Source organism: Oreochromis aureus, linkage group 17, assembly GCF_013358895.1.
Source record: "Oreochromis aureus strain Israel breed Guangdong linkage group 17, ZZ_aureus, whole genome shotgun sequence".
Taxonomy (NCBI): Eukaryota; Metazoa; Chordata; class Actinopteri; order Cichliformes; family Cichlidae; genus Oreochromis; species Oreochromis aureus.
Window position 1 is genome coordinate 20,069,626 of NC_052958.1, and position 12,311 is coordinate 20,081,936.

The following is a 12,311-nucleotide window of genomic DNA, read 5'->3' on the forward strand; positions in this document are numbered from 1 at the left end:
TCACTCATCTCAGAATCAGCCACCTTATGTGTCAGTAGATTATTACACATGTTATCATCACAAGTATTTTAACCTTTTACTGTAATTTAAAAACAAGATCCGAATCATTCGAGCTCTCCCGTGATTTTCAGCAGCTCTTTGGGCTTTTACCAAACATCAGGTTAAGTTAAAAGTAGAATGAAAACAAAGTTCCCCGGTGAAAAATGGAGACTTTGGATAAAACCGCCTCATGGTCACTGTTTCAGCAGTTAGAGAGGTGAGGCTGACATGGTTTAAACATAATAGTGGATATACTTGGCAAAGGATGATGAGGATGAAGCTGTCAGGCAGGAGGAAAAGAGGAAGACCCCAGAGGAGGTTCATGCAGAGGGTAAGATTCTAGCAACAGGCTGAGATGGAGCCAGATGATCTGTGGTGGTGACCCCTAAAAGAAGCAGTGGAAAATAGAAGAAGACAACAAACTAATGGCCTCTCAGACTGGTATTAATTTCCAGCAGACAGTGTAAAAATTAATTAATTACAATCACCTTCACTTTATATTACTATAATATAAACTACTATAACTATAAATACTGAAAAAAACACAAAAATAAAGAGCTTCCTCAATATATGCAAACATATACTTGTTTGCATATATTTGTATATACTGTTGGTGTTAGAATGAAAACGCCAACAGTCGAAACATATTTAAAGTCTTTATCAAACCAGTTGATTCCTTTAAAAGAAGGGCATTCAATATGTAGTGAATAATTAGCCTATTTTAATCTTATAGAGTATGAATGAATTAAATAAAAACTTCACAGAGTTGTTGAGAAGTTCTGTCAGTAAAACGTGTTTGTAAGTCGCCATCTATCGGCAGCTGTATGAAAATGCAGCAGAGTGAGTGCACACCTGTGTAACTGCAGCTCCCCCTTCACTGTCTGTGAGCTCACAGATACCCTCACAGCTGTGAGACTGCAGTCAGGCAGGTGTTTGACTGCTAACAGCCGTTTGCATGTGTCTGGTCATTGTTTCATTTTGTAATATCACTTCCTTCTTGTTTTTTAATGTTTAAATGTCTCTCCTCGATCTTGGAGTTAATTGTCGTTTTCCCTCTCGTTGTCACTTCCTGTTTTATTCTGGTAGACTGCTGCTGATTTGGCTCGTCGTCTTTCTTGTTCCCGCTTCCCCCCCCCCGGATCGTTTTTGCCCTTTTCCCCGTTAGTTCTTCATATTACAGATGATGAAAAAATCATTTAAAGTTTTAGTCAAAAATCCCCAAGTACTTTTTTTTTTAACAGATTATTTCAGAATTATTTCAGGAAAAAAGATGTCAGTATTATTAGCCCTCTATTTTTGAATCACAAATCACTGCTGTGCAATGATGCTTTAACTTTGTAATGCTCAAACTTGTAAAATCAAGCTAAAACTGAAGGTTCTGAGGATCAGGGGCGAATCTAGAAGGGTGACATGGGGTGGCAAGTGCCACCCTAAAATGATCCCTTGCCACCCCAAGTGCCACCCTAGTTTTGCATATAACAGTCTTGTTTATTAAAATAAGATAGCATTAACACTTTGAGCGTAGTTACAGTTAACAGTGAATATAAATGCTAAAACTGAATATATTGCATAGTGTTCCCCCCCTCCACCATTAACAAATGGTTCAGGCCATAGTGCAAACCGGTGTTTTTTTTTCTTGTTTTCAGTAGTAAGCCAGAGCACATTTTGAACAACATCCATGGGAATTTCAGATTTCGCACAGGTGGTTGGTTGTTACACTCTGGAAATGGAATGAAGGTTAGTGTTATTAACCCTCTGGGACACGCTGCACCTCCAAATCACATGACTGATTTAAGCTGACGCAGCAACAAGCTGCAGCCACGTTGACTTGGTTTTTCAACTCATAGTGAAAGTTCGGACTTCAAAGTATACACCGGTTTTTAAATTTTAATTACAGGCCAGTAAATCCAGAGTTATGTTAAAAATATATATATAAGCCATGCTTTTTTCTAAATACGGTGTGTGTGTGTTTTAAAGCGTTTTCTAAAGACAGCGCGAAAACAGTAAAGAAAGAAAAAAAGGCACCTCTTTCCTATCGGTGGAAAAATGTACCATGTCGACCAATTTTTAAAAAAAAAAAAAAAAAAAGTCAGGTAGGATTAGGTTGTTTCGGAAGAGGGCAGAGTTCTGGGAGTGACGGTAACGGCAGAGAGACAGAGTGAGAGAGATCTCCAAAAGTTGAATCTGTTCATCTGGACGTAGCGTTTTGTGGGAGAAACGTTTCGTCACTCATCCAAGTGACTTCTTCAGTCTCAGCTGACTGCAGGTTTCCCCAAACCTGGATGATTGAGAATGCATCAAGAAGAGTGAGAGAGAGTTTAGATGTGGGAGATTTGTGACGTTTAGCGTGGAGTTAGTGTAGTTAGTCTGTCGTGTAGTCGTTGTTTTGTTTTGTGTGTCATTGAGGGGAGTAAAGAATGTCACAAGCACATTTGCAAAGTAAACACTCTCACCAAGTAGCAGCGGAGTGATACACCTCCTGTTGTCAGGCCTGCAGGTTTATCCCTCTGTCTTTTTCTTTTAACTGGCACACATAATTTGTGGGGCATGTTATTGCGACACCTGATTGTTCTCTCATTTTAGTTTTAGCAATATTTTTAAATGGTTGTACGATTTTTTTTTTTTTTTTTAAACGGCAGGTGTATTGACTGCATTTTTAGATAAATAGTTGTATATGCTTACAAAATGTGTGCATAAGTTTTCATAAGTTTATATTTGCATTTCAAGTTATGAAAATAATAATTGACTCAACATGTCTGTGTTTTTTTACAGTAGAAAAATACTACTGGGATTTTACATTTTTTGTGTGATTTCAGATCAGTAATACTAAGTATGTCAATGAAAAAACAACTAAATTCAGACACGTGAGGTTGAGCCGCAACAAATGAACCCAAACAAGGCAAGGGGAAAAAATAAAATGAAACAATTTGAGGGTGAAATACAAATGTAAAATCAAAAGGAGTCAAAAATGGCCGGTTATATTTTGGACCTCAGAGGGTTAATCCAACAAACCATGAAAAATTAGGTTTAAATTTTTGTTCATGACGGTGCAGATTTCTGACATTTTGTGTAATTTAAGCATGTAACAATTAGATTTTTTTTGCTAACAAAAAACAGTGTGAAACTTAAGTTGAACTTGTGTTTGTAAATGAACCGCCCCATGTTGTGATGTTATTGGGCTACATATTTATTTATTATACAGGATATACAGTACATAAAATTAAAACTCACATGTTTTATGTAACTAAAGTGTTTAATTATGTGGGCTACAGAAAATAATTAAGTTATAGACTATATTTTTATGAAAAGCGTGTATACTTACTGCATTTCAATCATTTTAACCATATGTAACCACCTGCATATGTGTTTGAAAAAAAGGCTTTGGTTTTGCCACTCCATTTGATTTCTTTGCCACCCTAAGAAAATTTCTGTAGATCTGCCCCTGCTGAGGATTCTTTTAAAATAAAAACTTACACGAGGGTTTGACCTGTTACTAAGAAGGCATCGATGCTATAACAAAAGACGTCAGTTTAGACTTGAATTAAAAGAATAGATGCTCATACAGGAGGAGATTGATATCTAATTGTCAGGAACTGGAGTGAGAAGTGTCATTCAAAGAGAGCCACACAGTACAGAACAAACCTGGCAGATGTAGGATGCGAAAAAATTTAAAGACCCTGGAAAGAAAACAAGTGAGAGACATCTAAAGACTTCAGAACAACTGCCCAGACACTCGTGAAGGAGTTGCTAATGAAAACAATCAGTCAGACTCTGCACAGGCATGAACTGTGAGGTCGCAGACCAAGAAAAACTCCACTTTTGCAGAAGAGACTAAAGTGTGCTAAGGACAACCTGGAGACAGATTATTCACGTTAGAAGTGAGTACCTTAGTCAGATGAGATGAAACTAGAGCTCTTTGGTCACAGAGACGCAGCTTATGTTGTTTTTAAAGAGAAAAGCGAGAGAAGTACAACCCGAAGAAGAGCGTCACCACATTGAACCACGGTGGTGGGAATACTGTGAACGTTACTGACTGACCTCCACAAAGCCCTCACTGAAAATGTGTGAGGTGAACTGAAGACCAAAGTCCATACCAGAAGGCCATCAAATCTGAAGGAATTGGAGAGATTCACAGGGGGGCGTGTGAGACTTGTTTCTGTGTGTAAAAAATAAATAAATAAATAAATGAATAATGTGAGCATTTAAAATAAAACTAGGATGTTTGAAAAATCGGTGAACCGCTCTGGATCAGCTCTCCACTTCTCTCCCTTCTTGAGTCTCTGAGTCGTTGCTGGTTTTTCTTTGCCAGTTTTGCCTCAGTTTTGTTTTTCCCATCCTTTATTCAGCAATGATCTTCTGAACCCTTCATCCACCCTGACCTTCTCCCTTTTGCTGAAGGTCCGTCTAACTGTTCTCCAAAGTTTGGCTGGAGATGATATACATTGTCAAAAGAACTGGGGGTCATTTTAAGCTTTATTCTATAATGAAATATTAAATGTTTCATTCTTTGTCTTCTCACTGAGTGTTTTCTTATTTTTAGAAAATATCTGCTGGATTTAGTGGGTGTTCCCCATGTGCTCACATGCTGTCCGTCCTGTTCCTGCACTCTTATAGTGCAGTCTGGTCTGCCCGTACACGTCTGACACGTGGAGTGTAACAACCTGAGTTACCGTTTAAATGAAGCGCAGCTCATAGGACAGTCCAGAGTGATGTCATACTGACATTTTTCAGGCTGTGAATGTGACGTGTAAGAAGCAGGCAAGGAAAGCAAGCTGTGGTGACTTTCTCTGGGCACGTTGGAAGTGGTAAGAAGATTTCAACATAAAAAAAGTCAAAAAGACTTAAATATTTAATGTTATGATTAATTTCAGTGGAGCAGTAAAGAAAACTGTAAGGAACTGTAACATAATCTGGATTCTCTGAGATTTAGCATGTCAGGACTCGTCTCACAGAGCCCGACACAGATGATTGTCTTCTTTTTTTCAGAAGAAAACACCCAAACCTTTGTATAAATCAAGTAAATGAGCAGTGTTCTTTCCTACTTTTAGTGGAAATTTCAGTCAAATTAGTCCATGGATGGCTGTAAATGTTCAGTTGTGTGGAGTGAACAAAAACACACTCAGCAGCACTGAGACTCACACCTAAAACGAGAAAAGGACTAAAAACACTGAGTTTGCATCCGGTGATTTGGTGTCACTGCTGCGTTTGTTAAGAATCCAGAAGGTTTTCAACACTGCAAAGCCTAAACTTAGGACATAATCAAAGCAAACTGAATCATTGTAGGTCTTAACTGCACTTTAATATTGCTCTAATATTTATTTAAAGTATGCAAGCAATTCACAAGAAGACGCTTTTATCACAGCAGCGTAATGCTCATATTCATACAAGAATAACACTTACACGAACATCCCATCTATTTCTGCTCTTTGGTTTATCAGGAAGCCACAATGACGTCTACTAGAGAAGATCTTTGGCACATTCTTGAGTGTCTGACAGCTGAACAGTTCAAGAACTTTCAGTGGTTCCTCAAGGAGGAGGATGTGAAAAACAAATTTCCAGCCATCGCACAGGCCCGACTAGAAGGAGCGGACAGGCAAGATACGATTGATCTGATGGTGCAAAAATACCGCCCCTCAGGAGCTGTGCAAATAACCATGAAGATCTTAGGGAAGATCAACAGAAATGATCTGGTGCAGGATTTGTCAAACAAGTCAAATGAAGGTAAAAATATGAAGAGCTGAAAAATAAAGGTTCACATTAGTTGCATGAATGATTGCATTTAATACAGCTCGAGAAAAATCCTCACTAAAAAAGTTGTTTACAGCTTTTCCTGCTTTGGCTTGTTTTAGACCACAAGATCTCTGCAGCGCTCCCATGTGAGGATGAGACAAGGAGGGCCAAACTGAGGGAGATGAAAGCCCGAATTGATCTGATGATCAAGGACAGGCAGATGAAGATCTGTGAAGTCAGACGCACAGCAGAGCTCAGCAGGAAGTCTGCAGAGCGACAGACCTCAGACAGCATGAGGGCGTTTGAAGCTCTGGTGGCCTCTGTCCAGAGCAGTCTGGATAAACTCATCGGAGAGATCGATGAAAAGCAGAAAATGACACAGAAACAGGCTGGAGGATTAATCCAGCAGCTGGAGAAGGAAATCTATGAGCTGAACAAGAGTAGCGAAGAGGTGGAGCAACTTACCAAAGACCAACGTGACTCCCTGCCAAGTTTCACAAATGAGATGCTGACAGAAGCCAGGTTCCCCCAGCCATCTTACAAAGAAACTGTGATAAGCACCGTCACTCAGCTGAAGGAAAAACTCAGCAAAGACATGGAGATGTTTCTCGCTGTGACTGAGCTGAACAGGCTCCGGCAGTTTGCAGTGGATGTGACGCTGGATCCAGATACAGCACATCCCAACCTCATCCTGTCTGAGGACGGGAAGCAAGTTCACTGTGGTGACATAAAACAAACTCTCCCAGACAACCAAGATAGATTTGACCAGGTTATTAATGTTGTGGGAAAGCAGAGCTTCTCTTCAGAAAGCTTTTACTATGAAGTTCAGGTTAAGGAGAAAATCTCCTGGGATTTAGGTGTCGCTAAAGAGTCAATAAATAGGAAGGAATCAATCAAAGTGAGCCCTGAGAACGGCTTCTGGACAATATGTTTAAGGGCAGGAAAATACAAAGCCTCACGTGTCCATCTCAGTGTGGGCTCTCAGCCAAGGAAAGTGGGAGTGTTTGTGGATTATGAGAATCGTTCAGTCTCCTTTTATAATGCTGAGTCCGCAGAACTCATTCATTGCTACACTGACTGCTCCTTCAAAGAGAAACTCCGACCTTTCTTCAGCCCCGGGACTCTTCGTGATGGCCAAAACTCCACGCCGCTCATCATCTGTCCTCTCTATCACAACTATCAGATCTGATCAGTCATCCTTTCAACTGCGTGAGACTCATCATAGAGTCTTCAGCTTCTCCACCTTTATTTATTTATCACCCCTAAGTGGACATCTGAAAACAAACCCTTAGCCAACTTTTGAGTGGTTCACTGTTAACCCGATGGGAGTGTTCAGGGGTTAATGTAGTTTGTAGTATTCAGAGGGTCCAGTGTGGCCCGCTGAATAGCACAAAAATGTAATCAACCCTTCACCGACCCCATGCCACGCAGCAGGGTCAGGACTGGGTCTCCAGTCGTTAAACAGATGGTGTCATATGGGGCTGTTTGAATTGTTTATTTTATCATCAGTTTTACAGCCTTCAAACTTAAAGCCTGCAGTTTGCCACATCACACTCAAATAAGGTGCTTAAGAAAGGAACGTCTAGTATCTTTGTAATGATAAAAGTCTAAGTGAAACGTGGGAAATACGTTTTTACACACTTCTGAAGTCTTTGTGTGGCTCATGAGCCAAAAGGAGTTTGACACCCTGATGTAGGAGCTTCAGAATTTGTGTTGTTACTTGTGATCTTGTGGAAGCTTTCACAGACGGGCCACAGTTTTACGCTCAGTACGGCGTTCCCTGACAGATTTTTTCTCGGTATTCAGTTACACGGTTGATCAGGTAACTTTGGCCTGAGCTTATTTAAGACCATGCTGGTGACCAGTGCACATGAGCTTCTGTGTCATATTTTACTCTAAAAGTTTAGGGTTTGGTCTCAACTCTAGAGAAGCAAAACCTTCCCGAACAATCAGAGAGAGAGAGACTGGTTTTCAGCCTTGAGGGTCTTATTTAACACACAGACAGTCATTTTTCAAACATCTCCTCCCTCCAGCAGATCGTGTTTTACTTGCATGTCGAGTGTGGGGATCCAAACTGCGACGGTAACCGTTCTAACTTCGCACGCAGCTAGCAGGAGATAAGCTCATTTAAAGGCAGGTGTGGTTTTTCTACATTTAGACTCTGTGGTCTCACCGAGGCGCGTCTTTCACCATCAACTATCGCATACTTTCTAACCCTCTCTTTTTGCAAAATGGAACAGACATGGTTTCAATTTTCTCACTGATAGTATCAAAGAATATAGAAACCTTTAAAATGGCACTTCATTAGTTTAAATACATTATTACAGGAAATATCATGACTGTCCAGTTCATCCATAACATTCTTCTTCAGTGTCACCTTCTTGTTCCTCATGCTTATTCTGCTGATGGTGTTTCATAGAGACATTTTTCCTAGTGCACTGTGCCATGCCACCACTCACTCAGTGCTTACTTTGATTTTTCTTTCTGTGTTTGAGCAGGGATGTCAGACTCCTTTTATGTCATAGGCCACTTTGATGTTAAGTGAATCAGACCAGTGAAACTGACCTTTCTGTCAGTGTAACTACACAGTTACACCAACACATCTTAATATAAGGCAAAGAAGTGTAGTTTCACCTGTACACCTCAGTTTTTCTGCATGATAAAGAAATATTACTGTTGGGTCATTCGACAGGAGCAACAGAAAAAAAATCCTAAAATCTGAACGACCCAGGTCTAAAAAATACACATAAAATCATTCTGAAATCACATGAAAGTCGGTTGACGGACGACAAAAAGGTTTCTAAAGTTTCTCTGCAGTCATTATAAATGGTAAAACTTTGGATGATAACATTTTTTGTTCAAATCAGAGATGGTCAAATATAAAATGTTTAAAAATTTTGCTGATTTAAGATGGAATAAATAAATGTGTTACAGAAGAAGATCTGGTAGCTCATTGTCCAGACTCTCTTGTAATTTCAAAAGTGAAGGTTTTTGTTAAAATTCTGATTTTTAATTTTTTAAATACAGATTCAAATGAAATGACAGTTTTCTGTCATTTCATTTGGAGTACAGATGGCAGTGGGTGAGGTCATTATCAGTAGGAAAAGCTGTGACCAATAAAAGTTTAATCTGGCCTCCGGGCCTTATGTTTGACACACCTGGTGTAAATGATTTGTTTTCAAACATTTTTTTTCCTCTTCTTCAAGAAAGCAATCTTTACTGTTTACTAGAAAAGATCCACACTGAATTTTACTTTAATAAAGATGGATAATGTCATCAGTCTTTTTTTTATGTCCCACATTAGCACCCAAAAAAATTTACTGCAGTTTCCCTTCGTATTTCATGCGACAGCGACTGCGTTAATATGTTACCTGTATGCAAACTTCCTAAAGTAATAAAGACACGATGGGCGGCTGGTTACAAAATAACCACCAGGACACATAAAACTGCCAAAAATGTAACAGTAATAAGAAAAACTACCTGCTTTGAGTTGGAGCAATAGATGATTCAGCCAACAGGAACCAGCTGTGCTAACCAGCCTCTGTGCTGCACTTCCTGATGTAATGTTTCAGTAAACTGAGAAGCACTAAAATCAGAAAACACTAACCAGAGGATACAGCGTGGTTTCATCATCAGATACCGGAGCAGTACGGTTGGGTCTTGTGTACTGCAGTTAACTGCGATGACTTACTGACACGTTTTCTTGAAAATGCCCTGCAGTCCTCGACGTCGGCCATTACTGGCCCACCAGCCCTGTGTGAGATGAAGTGAAGCTCATTAGAAAGTTTAACAGAATTATCTGAGCCTTTATCTCCAAAGTGAAGTTCAAGTCTCTGTTTTGTGTTCAAACTGCAGACTTTAATCCTTTTAGTCATTCAGCAGGGCTGCGTTTGCATTTTTGAGTAAATCTGTTCTTACAGGACTCGGCAGTGCTGTGAAAAACTGAGTCCACAGTATATGATTCAGCAGCTGTAGCAGTAACTACCTGCAGAAACGGTTTCCCTTTGTGACTCGTCTCACATCACTGTGGAGGAATTTTGGACTCCTCTTGTTCACAGCATTGCTTGAGGGTCCTGCAGCAGCATTTCAGTCATTCTGTTGGAGATCAGCTGCTTTGCTTGAGGTTGTTCACCTGCTGCATGACCCAGTTTGAGTCACGCTTCTTTCCAGCCTGCCTTTCCAGTTCTTACACTGGACCATTTTAGAAGAATTATTTCTTTTTGTTTGTTTAAGCCGCTTCACTCTGACCTGAGGTTCGCTGAATTATACATGAACTGGACTGAAAATCAGTGGTAGTAGGTCTGATGGAGCCATGAAAACATATTTGAAATTTTTGACTCACATTATTGTCAGTATGTACAGGGGAGGCCAGGAGGGAGGTCCCAACAGTGTCTGCAGCCAGCTGTAAAACATGGCGGAGGCTCTGCCATGATTTCTGGTACATCTTTCGTTATCTTACAATGAAGTGATTGCAGCCATTCCCCAACTCTGTGTGAATGGTACCTCTAGCCATTCAGCGGTCTTTGATCAATGGACTTACGCTACGTCCAGATGAACAGAATCAACCTTTTGGGATTTTCTTGTAAAGTTTATAATATAATTTTCACATTAGTTAAACTATTTCTTTCAAACACTCTGAAGGAAATGACACGTGATGAGCTGAAGACGTTCTAGTGGTTCTGAAGCAGGACGGCATCGATGAAGATTTCTCAATAGGGGCTGAGATGATTTTAAAGCTGATTTTAAATCTAAAGTTTTTATTCGAGCCTATCAAAGTTGAAGGTTTCTCACATTTCTGCTTGTCAAGAAGGAATCACACAGCCCGTAGATAGAAGACAACACCAAGCTTTTCAAGCTTATTAATAAACACACACAATGATTTAGTGCAGACACAAAATAATCCTACAGATACTTTTGAGTCACTCAAAGGTCACTTTGAAAATCTGCTCAGTCCCAGAAAAAACACAGAGTTCACTTGTCCTGATTCAAGTATTTACAAAAGGTTGAAAAAGTAGAAGTTGTAAACATAAATGAACAAACACTGAACGTTTTTAATGACTTCATGTTGCATTAAAACAACAGCTGAACTTCAAGATTGACATTGTATGCGCTCTGCTCTGTGTTAGGTCTGAAAACTGCAGATTTTAGTGATGGGACAGAAATCAGGTCTAACAAACTGCAGCATTCTTCATGGCTGTTTCCCTTCACTACTACTCACAGCGCTTCGGTTGTTCCACATTTTGCCTTTTTCACCTCAATATTTTCCAGACAATACCCCAAAATGACAACACGGAAAAAAGTCTGCATGAGCGTCCTATTTATTAAAAATAAAACATAAAAAATACGGTTTAAATACAACAAAATGTAGAAAAACTGAAGCTCTGTAAACACTTTCTGGATGAGTTGTATCTATATCTCATCATCTTGAACAAACACATCACCTGTGAAAGAAAACAGCCATGAAGAGTGCTGCAGTTTGCTGGACCTGCACAGAGTCTGTGTGGATGCGATAAATCATTCCTCTAAACTCTCCCCTGCATAAAGAGCTACACTCTAAATTACACATGTGATAGCTCAGAAACATCTTTACTTTTTAGCCTCTTCCAGCTTTGTTTATTTCTCAGAAACAAGCTGCTAACTGCAGCACGAGCATCGATGGATGCAGGGAGATTTTTGTTTATTTGGCAGGTAAACCTCAGACTCGTCTCTGAAACTGTATTTTGAGCAGCCAGTGAAACAGAGCTTGGCTTTAGTACATTATTTTCTCTCATGTACACAAACGGGCTCTGCAGCAGCGTTTGTTTATAAGTGAAGCCTCACAGCTCCTAAATCTCTCTCTGTCCACAAAGAGTTTTTACAACTTCTCCTTCGATGTTTTAAGTTCACGTCTGCCAACAAAAACGAAGAAGTCTCCATTTAAAACCACCGTGTGTTGCTCACCAACAAATAATTTAATGATGCGAATGAGTCACTTCCTGTCCTGTATTCATTATTTAAGCCCAGCTTGTTGTTTAATATCAGGTTAGTTATCATTAACCAAAACTCGAGCTTTGAGAAAATAATTTAAGTAATAATAATAATAATTTAAGCATTTAAATTAAAAATGAGAAAATAGAAAACTGTAATAACTGTTTCACACTTTGAACTTGTTAAATTAACACAGCCAGTTTTCTATTCTTACACATTTACATGGATTGTGTGACATTTTAAAAATCCAGCTGAGCTGTAGTTTAAGAACAGCGCCACCTTTTGTCCGATAACAGCATGTGCGAGTTGTGTGACTAAAGTTCAGTTCAGACGTCTGCAGGAAATTTATCCAAACATGTAACTGGAAACCCATCTTTTCTTATTTTGTTGAATTTTCTTAAGTTAATTTTTGCTTTTGAGTTGCTCCAGGTTTTGTTGTGCACTCTTATTCCTTCAGTTTTCTTCTCTCACGTAAGATCATGAACATTATGGAGCTCACTGAAGAGCGATTCAAACTAAAAATATTACTAATTCGTCAGCCATCTGTTGTTAACTCTGCTGCACAGATGGGCTGT

General features: G+C 39.4%; 1 protein-coding gene across 2 annotated transcripts; it reads left to right on the plus strand.

Annotated features, from left to right (window-relative positions):
- Window positions 1-1,696: 1,696 nt before the first annotated feature.
- On the plus strand, window positions 1,697-8,924 carry LOC116313039 (E3 ubiquitin-protein ligase TRIM21-like). Of its 2 annotated transcripts, XM_039600926.1 has the most exons (4): window positions 1,697-1,776; window positions 4,580-4,844; window positions 5,478-5,760; window positions 5,889-8,924. In XM_039600926.1, the coding sequence occupies exons 3-4, from the start codon at window positions 5,487-5,489 to the stop codon at window positions 6,956-6,958; spliced, it is 1,344 nt and encodes a 447-aa protein (XP_039456860.1). In that variant the 5' UTR covers window positions 1,697-1,776; window positions 4,580-4,844; window positions 5,478-5,486; the 3' UTR covers window positions 6,959-8,924. The 2 variants fall into 2 exon arrangements, with proteins under 2 accessions (XP_039456860.1, XP_039456859.1); XM_039600925.1 differs by lacking the exon at window positions 4,580-4,844 and having other exon boundaries at window positions 1,708-1,776.
- The last annotated feature ends 3,387 nt before the right edge of the window (window positions 8,925-12,311 follow it).